Source organism: Solanum lycopersicum, chromosome 8, assembly GCF_036512215.1.
Source record: "Solanum lycopersicum chromosome 8, SLM_r2.1".
Lineage (NCBI taxonomy): Eukaryota > Viridiplantae > Streptophyta > Magnoliopsida > Solanales > Solanaceae > Solanum > Solanum lycopersicum.
In genome coordinates, this window is record NC_090807.1 from 60,725,108 (window position 1) to 60,740,856 (window position 15,749).

Genomic DNA, 15,749 nt, shown 5'->3' on the forward strand with positions numbered 1-15,749 from the left:
GCTACTAAATGTATATATACGTACAATTGAAAGACGTAGATGTTACCAGAATTCAAATTAAAAAATATATTCGTATTTTATGCCCTTGATTTTTCAAGTATCTATCGTTTTCCAAATTGCTATCACTGCCTTTATTAGTAAAATAATTTGATTATTTCACAGTTCTTGTACATCACCTCACTTACATATATCTTACCAAACCCAATCTTTAAAGTTCAAATAATATGTTTTGGTTATAAAAATGCAATAACATCTTCTTCATTTTAATTATTAATCAACAAAAAGTGATAATTAATTATCCTCTATCATCACAATACATATATTTCTTTTTGGCTAGCAAAAATTAACACCCAAAAACCTTTTTTGAAAAAAAATGCAACTATTTAGTCATATATTCTTCATTTTTTTTTAGTTGAAAAAAAAAAATAGCACACATTTTTTTTCACTAATTTTATTTTTTGAACATGTAGAATCTTTTGTAGGGCTACCCTCCAATTAATTTTCAATAAACAAAAAGATATTTTTTTGTTGAATCCTAAGCCACTCGATCATTTGACAAGGACAACCAATATATTGTACCCCATACAAATATAGCCCACTAGTACTTAGAATTATGTGTTCCTAGTTGGATGAAAAGAACATGTGAGTGAACCAAGATACTAGTAGGACTACTTCATTTGTTTTAGGTTCAAATTTTGTGTGTGGAAAATTTTTTTATTGAATGTGTCACCTTCAAATGGATTCTGCAGTACGCACAATGCATAATTTAAATTTAATCGAAATTCTAATATGAACTATAAATCAAAATAGGAAAAAGAAATGGCCGACTTACTAGCAAATGAAGAAAAAAAAGAATCTTAGTAACATCTTCTTTTTTTAAACCTAGAAGTGATCATTTCATTTGGAAGAGTGTATTAGAAAAAATGTTGACAGCAAATCAGAAATCGAACGGAAGGAAATTTATTTCAATTTGTGTTCGTCGGAAAATTAGATGATATATATAAAGTCAGATGATGAAGTTTTTTTGATAAATATTATGTTTGTTGATGATACTAGTTTAATAAAGGACACGTACATAGTTCGAAATCATCATCTTTTCTGTTCAGAGGTGAAGCTTGAAGCTAGGAAATAGGTTTAACTGAATTTAGTAGTTTGCCTGTTTCACCATACGATAAATCAAGAGACGAAGTTAAAAAATTGTTTGGATATATAATTTGAACTTTTTATGTTATATGTTTTTTCATATACATAAAATCACATAAACTATAAAACTATTGAAATTATCTCAAATCTTTAAACCATCTTTACCAAAGCTTATAAAAAAGTATAAATTATAGGAACCACATATTATAAATACAAAATGACCTTTTATCCCTTTTAGAATTGAAATTACTAAAAATCCCTTAAAATTCAAGGAAGCGGGATACATCCAAATAGCACGGGATACATAAGTCCTGATACATCATATTTTGCATCTGCTGCTATTAATTAGGAGTAATTACCATGATTTTTGTTATTTGTAACTGAAATCACGTAATTAATGCTATACAGCTTGTGTAACTGATTAGTAAATTCAAATTTTAAATCAGATGATCTTCATAAATCAAAATTATTCTTGTAAAAGTTGATCTGCATACTAAGAAATAAAAAAAAAAGGTTTGAAGATGAATATCTCAATTCTGCTGCGGCATTCTGGAATTTGGGTAAGCGATGTTAATTATGAAGGTTACAAAGTTCATGGTATTGTCGTTGGCCATTCCATTTCATTTGTGAATCTGAAAACGTTGATTTTATCAGAGCTTGAGATCGACACTGTTACAAAGGATATTGAAATACGATACATTGTCGAGGCAAGCTCATGTCCATTGAAAATCAAAAACGACATGGGTGTGAAACTTTATTTCGAAGTTAAAAAGAATGCATCTGGAATCGGCATGTATCCGCTTTGTATTGATACAACTGATAAAATTTTATAAATAACTAGATTCAACAGTGGTGCGTTTTCAATGTAACAGTAATGCTATATGAGTTTGTTTGTGTATGTGAAGTATCATATACATGCATATTATTGAAAATATGTTATATGTTACATGTAGATTGTCTTTTTAGTTATTCAAGTGTACAAAAAAATTGACTTGTTCAATTGTTTACTATATGATTCGTGTATACAGCCTTATGAGTTATAAATTTGATATATTATATTCAACAGTGTTGGGTTTCAATGTAACAGTAATTAAAGATGAGTTTATTTATGTATATTATGTATCAGATACATTCATGTGATTGAAAATATATTATATTTTTCGTGTATACTCCCTTATGAGTTATTCTAGTGTCCCAAAACTTGACTTGTTCAAATGTGTACTACATGTTTCGTGTGTACTGCCTTATGAACTATAATTTTGATGTATTACATTCTAGTGGTGCTTTGCACTGTAATATTAATCTGTGATTAGTTTGTTTATGTATATGATGTATCATATACATTCGTATAATTCAAGTTGCTAAATATGTAACTGCAATATTTGTACATGTATGTATTATAACTTATGTATCATATACATCATTTTTATAAAGTGAAAAATACTTAAAACTCAAACAATAATGTATCATACACATTAGATCTTAAGTGTCATATACTTCATTTTGTAAATTAATTGTCAAAAATATTTAAACTAAAACAATAAAATTTTATACCTTAACGTTATAAAGCAACAACTGTGTCTAAAATAATAACTTGAAAACACATAACATTAATAACTAACAAACTATTGTAATACCAATAAGCTTTTAAAAAAACACAAAAGATAATTGTCTTCAACACAAAACAACATAAAAACTTGTTCATCCTGTCTCAGCTAATTACTAATCTATGTTAACAATGTCATCTTCAGTTGGTGTTGTGAATTACCATCTCCAGATTTACACTCTTCCATAATATTTGTAAACTCACACGATGAAGAGAAAGAAGGAGACTAAAATGTTTGCCCTTAAAAAACTTAGAAAATCTGGTTAGAAAGAAGGAGACTCCTACAAAATATCAAATAGATATGGCTGCAAATTTGTACTTGAATTCAAATTTTGTTAAACTGCAAACGTGTGGAATGGGGAATTCAAATTAGACAATTATACACCTAAAACGTAGGGAAATAAAAAAGGAATAAAAAATAATATGGTAAATTTTAATTGGGGTTGTTAATGGGGAAGTGGGTAGCTTGAAAATAGGATTTTGTTTTAGTAAAGTAAAACTTGCCAATTGGGTGAAAAAAGGGTGGAAAATCCTTATGTATCTTTCATATTTTTTTAATTGGGGGGAATAAGGGATTTTTGAAATTTTTATAATAAGTAGGGATAAATGGTTATTAAGATAATTAAAGGAGTGTAGTTAAGTAATTTTTCCTATAAAAAAAGGCACAATACACAATTACTAAGTTATTTTTAAAAAAAACATTCATTTTCAAACTTAATTTAACCAAAAAAAAATCAAAATTGAACATTGGTTGGTAGATAAATTTGATCAAATATAATAAATTTGGTAAATGTAAATAGTAAAGTAGGAATTGATTTGAAGTTATATCAAACTTTATGTCGGTAGTAATAATTGTTATATGAGATATAAATAATTTAAAAGGTAATGATATGGATTATATAAATTTTATAAATTTTATTTACATATGAAATGAATGGTCAATAAGGTGGATCAATTTTTATATTAGACAAATCTCAAATCATGATTTTTAGAGAATTTAAAATTTCATCTCATGATTTCATATCACGAGATGAAATCAACGTGAAATCGCATATTTAAATGTTGATTATTTCTTCAATTTTCATATCACGATATAAAATCACATAACCAAATGCCTAGTTAATTCAATTGTTTATATATTGAACTTTCATAAAATATTTACTAATATTAGATTTAAAACTTAATTATTTTTATTTGAAGTTGTTATTCTAAAAACACAACTCATAAAATTTTGAAATATTGTCCAATTCAATTATGAAGCATGTTAACTCTCTCCCAAATTATGTGACTTGTCTTACATAGTAGACGTAGAATTGTCATTAAAAGGTGTCAATTGTTATAGTAAAAAATATAATTAAGAGGCTAATAGGTCTTCACACACGACCTCAAGAAATTCTCACAACACTTTAACCACTAGACTATAAGCCTTTTATATGTGTCAAGAAGTGTCAATACTTGTATATACATTTATTGAATCAAAATTTGACTATATTAAATTTAATTTTCCAGCAAAGGACTAGTGTCGCTTGACACCCATCGGATAAAGATGGGTCCGCCCTAGAATTCTGTTATGTTTCGAGAGTCCGAGCTTTTGTTTTTACCATAATTTTCTTAATATATATTTTAAATTATTAATTATTGTGATTTATAATATTTTTTATGCAAGCTTTTAAATATATATATTATATATACTATTTTGTAATTTCTAAATAAATGTCTGAATTCATGGTTAGACTTTAAAATTTTAACCAATTGAAATTGGAATTATGCCACATAAACTGAAACACGTAATATTTTTTGTACAAAAAAAAGGGGAAATACATAAGTACCCTCAATCTATGCCCGAAATCTGAGACACTTTTTACTATACTAAGGTCTTATTCCCCTACTGAACTTATTTTATAAATAATTTTCTACCCCTTTTCAACCTACGTGGCACTAGCTTGAAAAAAAATGTCAACACGCGCTGGACCCACAAAATAGTGCTACGTGGGCTGAAAAGGGATAGAAAATTATTTATAAAATAAGTCCAGGAAAAAAATAGGACCTTAGTATAATATAATTGTGTCTCTGAGATTTCGAACATAAGCTGAAGATTACTTGTACAATTTTCCAAAAAAAAAGAAAAGAAAAAATAGCTGGAAAAGAAGAACCAGATGATTTCTTTTGTGTCTGATAATTTAGCAAGACAAAAGAGAAAAAATCAGATCCCAAGTTGTGTTTGTGTTGTTAGCTAACCTCCAAAATATTGGCTGTGTTTCAGCATAGAGCCAAAAGTATTGCCATTATAGCACATGGCTGTTACATTCTTTTTCCACCTTCTTTATGATAACAATAAATAATAATACTGATATGATGGCTAACATCAATTTAATTAGAGATAATGAAAGGTTTAACCATAATTCTCATTTTAGTTTCCAAACAGATGTTTGCCTAGGTAGATCAAACTAATTAATGAAGTACATCTTTATTAAAGGAGTTAAATTTAATCCTACTTTGAGTGCTTTACCATAATGCCTTCCTAAATATTCTTACTCCCCCAAAATAGTTGTAGGATATGTTTCGTTTTTCGAGAGTTGATTTTGATTAATTTTTTTGAGTTAAATTAAATTTTATTAATTTTATATTTAGTTAAGATTTAGATTTTTTAATTGCTTAATCAACTGACAACTCAACATTTTTGTGCATAGTACTTGTGTATTTATCTCGACTAATTTAGATTCGAATCTCATAATACCTCATTAAACAAAAACCCTACAACCAAAATTTTTTTTCTTTTATCCTCAAAAACTCGAATCAAAATTCTCTGATTATAAATAAAAAAATCTATTTATCTCACTTCACTCCTCAACGATGATAAGTGACAACTCTACTAATGTGATGAGATATTATAATAATGGATTTTAGACAACGACAGTACTAATGTTCAAGAAATGTCTTCGAAGGTCTCTTCTCTTGTTTTTAAACCGTGTCCTTAGCCCTACACGTTTTCTTTATAATTTAGAGCGTTCGATACGAACGAAAATATTAAATTTACTTATTTTTTAAATTGGTTATCTCACTACTTTTAAGTGTCGCTCGATTAGAATTATGCATGAATTAGTTATAAGGGAGTTCATGTATTGTTTTATGTATATATTAGTTACACAAAGTTTAGTTATTCTAAATTTTGTCTAGTATAGAATCAAACATAAATATTTTCATTATTACTTATATTATACATTTATTAGTTATATATATTTTTAAATTTCAAATCAAATACATATTACTTTTATACATTAATAACTTACCTTCTAAACAGTTTTACTTTTACAAAATTTAATACCTACCTAACTCACTTTCAAAACTAGCTAACAAACTAGCCAATAATGGTATATGGTGCTTAAGAATGGTGGGTAATTAGTGAATATTTGTAAGGTTGCAAATTTTATTTAGTTTGGGTTACCCACATCTTGTAACAAACTCCAAATACATTCACAATGACATGCAGAAGGAGGCTAATTGTTGAATCAATAACTAAAATATTATGGGGATTTTTAATTATTATTTTTTTTAAAAAAAAGATGGGGCAGGAGAAAGGGAAATAAAAAAGATAACTATAAAAATCAAATTCATACTAACAAGATAAAGTTCAAATAGTCAACTAGCTAAGCTAAAATTCTCCGACAAAGGAGAATTATATAATCATGTACGAAGGATGAAAAGCAGACTCAAAAAAAGGGATGAGAGAGACAAAATTCGTCTACGCATATAACCACAACTCACATAACTGATATTAGTTAAATATTATAGAGGATGATTATTAAGAAAGTTTAAATTGGCATAGTGAAGTAGGGGTATGCACTAGTCCGATTAAACCGATCACATAACCAAATCAAATTAAATTGAATTTTTATTTGGATTGGTTCATTGGTTTTTTGGCTTGGTTTTGGATTAATGAATAACTCTGTTTGATTTTTTTATTTGGTTTCGAATTTAAAAAAATAAAAACAGAAAAATAAAAAAAATGATTTATAATTTATACTAGAATGTATTTAAGGGATTAAATATTATTACTTTGATTATGTTATTAATTATCGACATAACCAAATAACAAAACCAAAAAAAAAAAAGGCAAACCTAATAAAGGAAAATCAAACCAAATCAGATTTATTTTGAATCGTATTAGATTACGCTTTTACAAAATCAAAAATCAAAAACCAAATCAAAAGACCGAATGCACATACAAATTAATTAGTTTTACGTTTATAGCATAATTGTTGAAGAAATTTCACCTCGATCAATTATGGAATGTGTGGTCTCTTTATATGACTCGAAAAATATTCATTTTTCTGAGTTAGCTTTTGAGATTGAGTTACGTTTATAATTTCATATTTCTGTACATGGTATATATCATAGCAGGACTCATATCTCAATTCTCGATCACAATGTTGAACCTCATATTATCATTATTCACACAAGAGATGTTCAATCTTGAACGTGGGAAAGGTGCTGAAGTAGTCTCACTTATTCTGAAGTTGAGTCAGACCTAAGATCCGTCATATATGCTTAAAATTTACCCTTAATTATAATAAACCCAAGACATAGAAATAAAAACTAAAAGAAAAGAAACACTCATACTAACACATAGGTTATCCCTTCACATTTTCCAATCTATAAATACCCTTTACCTCTTACATTATTATTCACTCATCACTTAACCAAAAACCACAATGGCTTCCAAACACATTTCCCTTACTATTTTCCTTTGCTTTAACCTTTTCTTTGCCTTAGTTTCTAGTTGTGGCACTTGTCCTAAACCTAAACCAAAACCAAAACCCTCATGTCCACCACCACCTTATTACCCTAAAGAAACTTGTCCAATTGATACACTTAAATTAGGTGTTTGTGCTGATGTTCTTGGATTAGTAAATGTTGTTGTTGGCTCACCACCAGTAACTCCTTGTTGTACTCTTCTATCTGGACTTGCTAATGCTGAAGCTGCTCTTTGTCTTTGTACTGCTCTTAAGGCTAATATTTTGGGAATTAACCTTAATCTCCCTATTTCACTTAGTTTGCTTCTTAATGTTTGCTCTAAAGAAGCTCCTGCTGGCTTTCAATGCTCTTAATTAAATTAATTTTGTCAAGATTTAATTAAGTTTGTCATTTGAGGTTGAGGGGTGTGAAAGACATTATATTAATTTACTTTGAGATGGGTGGCTTGGTTTAATTTGAAGATTATATTATTGTAATATCTAAGATATTATGTTGATATGTGTCATGTTCAAGTTTATGTTGTATGATTATTATTGTTACTTATATGTTATATAAAAGTTTACTTTGAGTTTGAGAGTTTAATTTTCATTAAGAGTGTGAGAAATGAATGAGACAGATTTTTCTTATCGTTAATCAGAGATTTTGAGTTTAAATGTCAAAGTAAAAAAAAAATTCATAGCAAGGATTACTTTTACTTAATATTATGTCTTGCACGATATACATTTAAATTAATCGGAATAATAAATTTTATTTTACTGAATTGCTTAACACTATAAATTATTATTCTTTAGATTTGTAGATATTGCATTTTTGAGTTTACTCTCAATCCCTCTCAAGTGATTTTCTAGCCTTTTTAATTTGTCTCGAAAACAAGCAAATTTTATTTATTATTTTAAGAAGCCAAGAAGGTATTAGTCTCTTTTTTCATTTTTTTAAAATTTTTTTAGTAAATTTATCTTTTTGTTTTCTTACTACTATGACATGAGCTGGAAATATCTTTTTTCTATTATTTTTTTTGTTTGGGGAAGTTATTTTGACTCATTTTAATTTATCAAGGTAATATGTAGCTACATAAAGGATACTAATTTCATTGCATGATGCTAATATAAATTCATTAGATCGAAATGCTTCTTCGTGTTTAGATTTTTAACCTTGACAAATTCAATATTCATCGATTTAATAATAAAATTATATCCATTTTACTAAACACTACTGAATTAAACCAACTTTAAATAGTTTCAATTGGCTTGTCATTATATTTTGTCTACCCATTGAATATTTATTAACAACTAGTTGGCTTCTAGTACTACTATTTCTTATTGAAAAATATATTTTTGGGATTATGACATTTTAGAATGTATTTAGTGATTTTCACCATCGAGTATTTTAAGTATTTAATTGTGTCTAATCAATGTCAATATCATTCTTGTTGGAAAAATATAATAATGTAGTAAAACTAAAGCTGGGAACTATAGAGCCAACTTTCTTTTTTCTAAAATGACTTTTTCTGTATTTTTCTGTATCATCGTTTGTCACTAGGACACCTAACATAATCAGATGAGTGAGGGGAATGGGGTGTCACCGGGTTCACGTGAAATCATATTTTTTTTAGGTCATATATAATAATATTTTATTTTTAAAAAAATATATATATTAAAATATAGATGTGTAAATCCACATCATACCATGCCATAATAATTGGATGCATCTATCTACTATAGGTTAGAAATTTTTTATATTTATTTTGTTTTATTTTTCTTTAGAAAATTAGATAACACTTTTTAAGTGATAATTGGTAGCACTTTTAGCATTTTAATTTATATATATATATATTAAATTTGGATCAATAATATAAATTTATAACGGTTTTCAGTAGTAAAATCTAAATGTCGAATCGATTGATGTTTATAATAATGCAGTATTCATCATCTCAAATTTCTAAATACACCTTTGAATGTGACAATAATAATGCCTATTACGTGTGTACCCTTCGCCGTGTCAAATGGTGGGTTGGATTGAAACAAGTCATGTTAAAATAGATCAGCCTAATAATAAGCAGGTCATTAACTCGCTCAATAGTTATTTGAGTTGAAATCGATTCAAAATCAAATAACACCTTAATTCATCCTTACTTTATGACTATAAAACATATTAAATAAAATAATGTCTTTTGAAAAATCTTTAGATAAAATTTTTCATAATTTAGTGTTAATAAATTTAGGATATAATAGAAAGAAAATAATTATTTTCCCTTGATTTGTTAAAAATATCAAGTAAGAAGGAAAATTAAAATTAGAAATATTTAACTAGTAAAAAAGGACGAAGGAAGTATTTAGTGTGATTCATATGTATCTGAAATACATGATTATTTCATTCGCTTTTCTTCCATCTCGCTTGTCTCTCTATTTTAGTATATTGAAATGACAAAAATACATGTATCTAAATGTATCTTTCTCAATATATAATGAAAAACATTTAAATGATGATATTATACATAATTATTTTAAAATATAGATAAAACTAAAATATGTAATATTGATATGACCTAAAGATGCCCGTGACTCAGTTTTGGATACTTCCATGACCTATCATTCTCTACCTTTAATATTTGCAAAATGTCAGAAGTTTACCACATATCAACCTTCTCTTATTTATTTTTATATAATTTTTTTAAATTTTTTTTTTTTTTGAGTTTCTATTTTCTAGTCAAACATTTACATAAACAACTCTTTTAGCGTAAATATAGATTTTACATCAAATTGATTAGCTACTAATTTTGCCAAATCTATAATCAAAATACTAGTTATGTCCCTAATCATTTATATGTGAAGTATATGTAGGTGGGATACCGGGTTAATTTGGTTATAAAATCTGATTATAATGTATTGAAAATCTCTTTCTAGAATCCATGTTAATTATGAAAAAAAAACGTAATTGATCGTTAGCAAGAGAAAATAATAAATTATTACCTGCTTTTAAAAAAGACGTTTATGTTATACTACTCGAAGATCGTATAGATCGAAATTTGGAGTGATAATTAGAATGAAATGATTGGTGCAACTACGAGTAGTGACACTTCAAAAGAATGGACACATTTTTATTGTGTTTGGATTGACATGGTCAAAGAAAAGATTCAAATTTATGTCTGATTATTTTCACTAATTAATACTTGTATCAATGAAATAGGAGTACTATATAATTCATACTTGTGTTTGGATTAATTAATTACAAATATTTAGAATATATTTTTATTTTTTTATCATTGGAAAAGTATATTAACATAAATATGAACATAATACAAAGGCGGCAAAGTTCATGAACCTTACAAATGGTTATCACATTGCACTTCTTATAAATTTTTTCAGTCTAATAAAGAGAGGGTAGGGAAGTGAGTTTCTCACCGAATCAAAAATACTTTTTAGCGGTAATTAATTAATGACAATTAATAGCTTAATTATCGTTAAATATATTTTCTTAAGTAATTTCTTGTGATGATTACATTTTAGCATTAATACAACTAAAGCTTATAACTAGATTAAATTTCATGACAATTAACTAATATTAATAAAAGATTTAACTCTTGTTGTTAAAATAATATTTCTACTGGTACAAGATATTTTTGTTTTAGTGTCTTCTAATATTGCTATGTACGAAAAGAAAAATATTATGGTATAGATGAATATTATGCTATAATAGCAATCTATTAAATTTATCCTTATTTTTACATGCTCTTCTAGTTTTAAAGTTTTCTAATTTAATTTTACTGCTTATCATTTTCGTAAAAGTTAGAATTGAATCTCATGTTATTTGGGATAAGCTTATTTTTGAAAGCAGAACACTATAATTAATATTATCTGAGAGATTTCTATCTTCTTTTTTTTCACCTTTTGTGTGTGCCGTCTATAGATTTATCTTGCAACTTTACAAAGAAACATTTTTTAGGAGGTAAAATTGATTCTTGACTTAATATATTTAATTTATATTAAAAAGTAAAATTTAAAATTATAATGGGCGACTTTCACATATAGCAAATATAAAATTCATATTTGTAAGTTATAGCAAAGTTTGCATGATTGAGTTTCACAGCAAATTTATATACGTACAATTGAAGCGAATTGTATAAAACGAGAAAGAGAGAAATTATATACAATTTGAATTGTATAAAACGAGAAAGCGAGAAAGGTAGAATTGAATTGTATACAACGAGAAAGCGAGAAATTATATACAATTTGAATTTGTATATAACGAGAAAGAAAGAAAGGCAGAAAGAGACTTGTGCACGGAATATAGAATTGAATCAAATTGTATAAAACGAGAAAGAAAGAAATTATATACAATTTGAATTTGTATAAAATGAGAAAGGCAAAAGAGACTTGGACAGGAAAATATTTGTATTGAATAATTATAAATGTAAAGGACGAGGATATATGTTTTGCATGCGTTTATACAATTTTCTCTCGCTTTATACAATTAGAAACACAATTTATACAATTCTATTGTATAAAGCGAGAGAGGCGAGCGGGAGAAGGAGAGTGGCGAGCGAGAATATGAGGGAGAAAGGGACTGACAAACAGTTTGTTATGGAACACAAATAAATCAGGGTAGCTACTATATTTATTTTATATTATTAGTTTGGCAAACATCCATACATATTCAAAAAAATATAGCTATATTTTTTTTCCCCATGTTATATGGATATAATCAGACTATAAATAGCAAACTTAATTCTATGCAAATAAATGTTTTTTTATATATATATTTAATATAATAAATAAATATTAAATAGGAAAGTAATTATAATTGAATGCCTAAATAAGTATGGCAGACACATCTGTGATCTTTTTCCATGTTTACCATTATCAAGTTTTTTTCTTTCATCATTATTCATAAATCACATATTTTCTGCCCCCACCCCCTAAATTCATTCAAATTCAAGATACTTTAAGTCACTGCAGGAGTGATTTTTGTGATTTGGTATCCATCAGGTACTTATTAATTACATATTTATCTCGTACTTATACAGTTTGATACCCACAAATTACATTTTTTTGCTCATTTGTCTAATGTATCCATACTTATATAGTTTGATACCCACAAATTGTATCTTTTTTGCTCGTTTGTATAAAATATCCATATTTTTACTTAACAACACTGTTGAAATGTATCTATATTTATATACATACATACTGGTAGTATTATACAAGCACAAGTTAAAATGTTGAATTACGAAGACAATTATATCTAGATATATAAGTAATATATCCAAGATAAAAAGTTGAAAAGAGAATACAAGTATAGTTGTATCCAACGTATTCATTTTTGTGTTTAAGAACAATGTATTCATTGTATTTATATCGGTGTATTCATTTTTTGCTTAATAACTAGTGTATCTATTGTCATGTAATTTACCTATTTAAAATCGAAATACTTAACCTTCATTCACAAATTCAACAAGTTACAACTTGAATTAACAAAAAAAAGTATATAAATACCTTTACAACGACAAAATAAGAAATATGGAGACAACAAGAAAATTGAGTATGATGTATCACATTTTTTGTTAAAATACTAAAGAATATGGTCTGATATATCATTAAATAATTAAAATTTAGTTATAAAGTTAATTATGAAAAGTTACTCAATGTATGGACGTAATGTAAGGATAAGGGGTTATATTTAAAGTCAATTAACGTTTTTAGTTTTTTGTACTTAAAAATGTATTAATGTATAAATAAAAAAAATAAAAATTATACAAAATCATTTATTGTAAATAACATTTTATAGCTATAAATATATTTATTTTTATAAATTCACTCGTATTATAAATAAGGAGTTCGAATCACAACTTTCATGAACTATTTAGCCCACTTTGGGCCAAATTTAAGCTCTTTTGTTGGGCCTCTATGTGGCAGCTCAATAACTGGGGCTCCATGAGGTCCTCACATTTCCTTTTTTTTTTCTTCAGTTTGAATTTGAAGGGTAAAAATTATAAATGTAGAAGAAAAAATTATTGAAATACACGTTTTATGTTTTTCTTATTTCTAATATCTTCTACTATTTTTAAAACCCCTCATTTCTCTAATAGATTTGAGCTACATATTATTGTATTTGAGCCAGTATTTAATATATCTGAGCAACATATTATGTATCCGATTTATTTTATAATCTATCCACTAGTTTTTAATGTATCTGAGTTATATATAATGTAAGAGCTACATGCATTATATCTAATTTATGTTATAATATATCCGAGCTACATATTAATGTATCTGATTTATTTTATAATCTATCCGAACTAGTTTTTAATGTATCTGAGTTACATATTATGAATCACAGCTACATAAATTATATCTAGTTTATGTTATAATGTATCTAAGCGGCATATTAATGTATCCGATTTGTGTTACTTTTTAAGGGATTAATATAATTACAAATTAAAAAGGGATAAATTGTAATTTCATATTAAAACTATGTAATTCCTAAAATTCATCTAATATATAATAAGGTAATTTTATTTACATTAAATATAACCAATCTTTTATTTATGTAGACAAATAGCCCAAATTAGCGGTATATCTACGTGCAACAAAAATTATTTTCAATCAAATAGTCATGCATATGCGATGTATCAATATGTATATATATAATATTGTGTAGATATTATATATAAACCGTATACTCTTGTGTAGATGAAGCAATGTATAATTACATATCAGAGATGTATAAACATATACATATACATTGTCAAATACAATAAAGGATACATTACATATCGATTTTTATTCATAAACTCAAATCTCCTCTAAACAATCGTAAAATTCATATATGAGCTCCTCTCAATATTTTAATCTTTTTTAATACATTATTCACCCCACACAATTATTTCTCTTTTTACGATAAGTCGATTTTTAAAGTCGAGCTTAAAACATAGAAAAAGAATAAGGAGAAAAAAGGAGGAGGTAGAGAATTAGAAGATTATACTTTATTACTTGCAATACAAAAGTGTCAAATGATCATTACTGATAACTGTATCAAATATATATCTAGTGTGATTCATGGATATATACGAATTTCATTTGCTTTTCTTTCTAATCTTACTCGCCTCTCTTCCTTTAGGTATCTGGCAGTAAAATTACATATATCTAAATATATTTTTTAATGTATGATAAAATACGTAGTATTTTAATCGATGCAAATTCAACCATTTAGAAGTCAAATTAATTTAGCTTCCTTTAAACTCTTTCACATTGCTTCCTTTGTGCATAATCGATGCAAGATTCGAAAAAGGATTGCATTTTAAAAAACATTATATAAATAATTTATTCGAATACAATCTGACTTAAATTGCGCTAAGACTCTTCTTATTCACGCAAAGATATTTTATTATGATTAATTGAATCACCCTATTTTTTTTCTAATAAGAAGAATAAAGTTGACTCTTATTAATATTATTTTTATAAAAATAATAAACCAATCAACTGCAAAATGGTGTCTATTTCTAATATAATATAAATAAAAAATTCAGTAAAACACGTCTTAAATACAAATGACTTTGTGTAACGTGTCTTATAAACCTTCTTTTTCTCTAAATCTTTTTTAATCATTTTATTTGTTAGTAAAAAGTCAACGGTTATAACCTCATATATTGCCCTAACAAAATTTACATCTTTATTTCCCTTTATAGTGAAAGAGGACAAGATGTCTATTCATCGTGTTTTAATTTATGTGGCATATATTTTTTAGTTCAATTTAAAAAAATTCTTTTCTGTATTTAGGAAATAGTAGTTGCAATTGACGGTGGCATAGCCACATGGTGGTCAAGATATTCAATTTGTCAAAAAAAAAATTTATATATTCAAGTAAAGTGATATACGAAATGATCAAATAACATATTTTGGACACCCTTAACATAACAAGCTATTATAGTCCAATGATTTCTCCTCCTTGGAATGAAAAAGTGCTCGTGCGTTTCAATTTATTGTGCTATTTCTGGACATCTTCTGTGATACTTCTGGCTTCGCCGCTGACAGATGAACCTGTAAAAGTTGAAAAATATAGATGAAATCAAAAATATATGTAATTGAGAAGTGTATAGCAAGGAAGTGAAAACAAGATGGTAAAACATTAGAGTTTTGAATATACATTATGTAAGATCCATTAAATGGGGAAGGCAATTCTTATGGAATTTTTTTCATGTGAAAGTTAAATTTGAAACTTTTAATTAAATAGTTTATTTATGCAGATA

The 15,749-nt window shown here is 26.6% G+C and overlaps 1 protein-coding gene across 1 annotated transcript; it reads left to right on the forward strand.

Annotated features, from left to right (window-relative positions):
• Positions 1-7,368: 7,368 nt before the first annotated feature.
• LOC101244981 (14 kDa proline-rich protein DC2.15) lies at positions 7,369-8,078 on the forward strand. Its single transcript, XM_004246019.5, has one exon. The coding sequence runs from the start codon at positions 7,462-7,464 to the stop codon at positions 7,855-7,857; it is 396 nt and encodes a 131-aa protein (XP_004246067.1). The 5' UTR covers positions 7,369-7,461; the 3' UTR covers positions 7,858-8,078.
• Positions 8,079-15,749: the final 7,671 nt, after the last annotated feature.

What these genes read in the sequence shown, in the direction of transcription:
- LOC101244981 (XM_004246019.5), top strand. Translation starts at nt 7,462, where the DNA reads ATGGCTTCCAAACACATTTCCCTTACTATTTTCCTTTGCTTTAACCTT.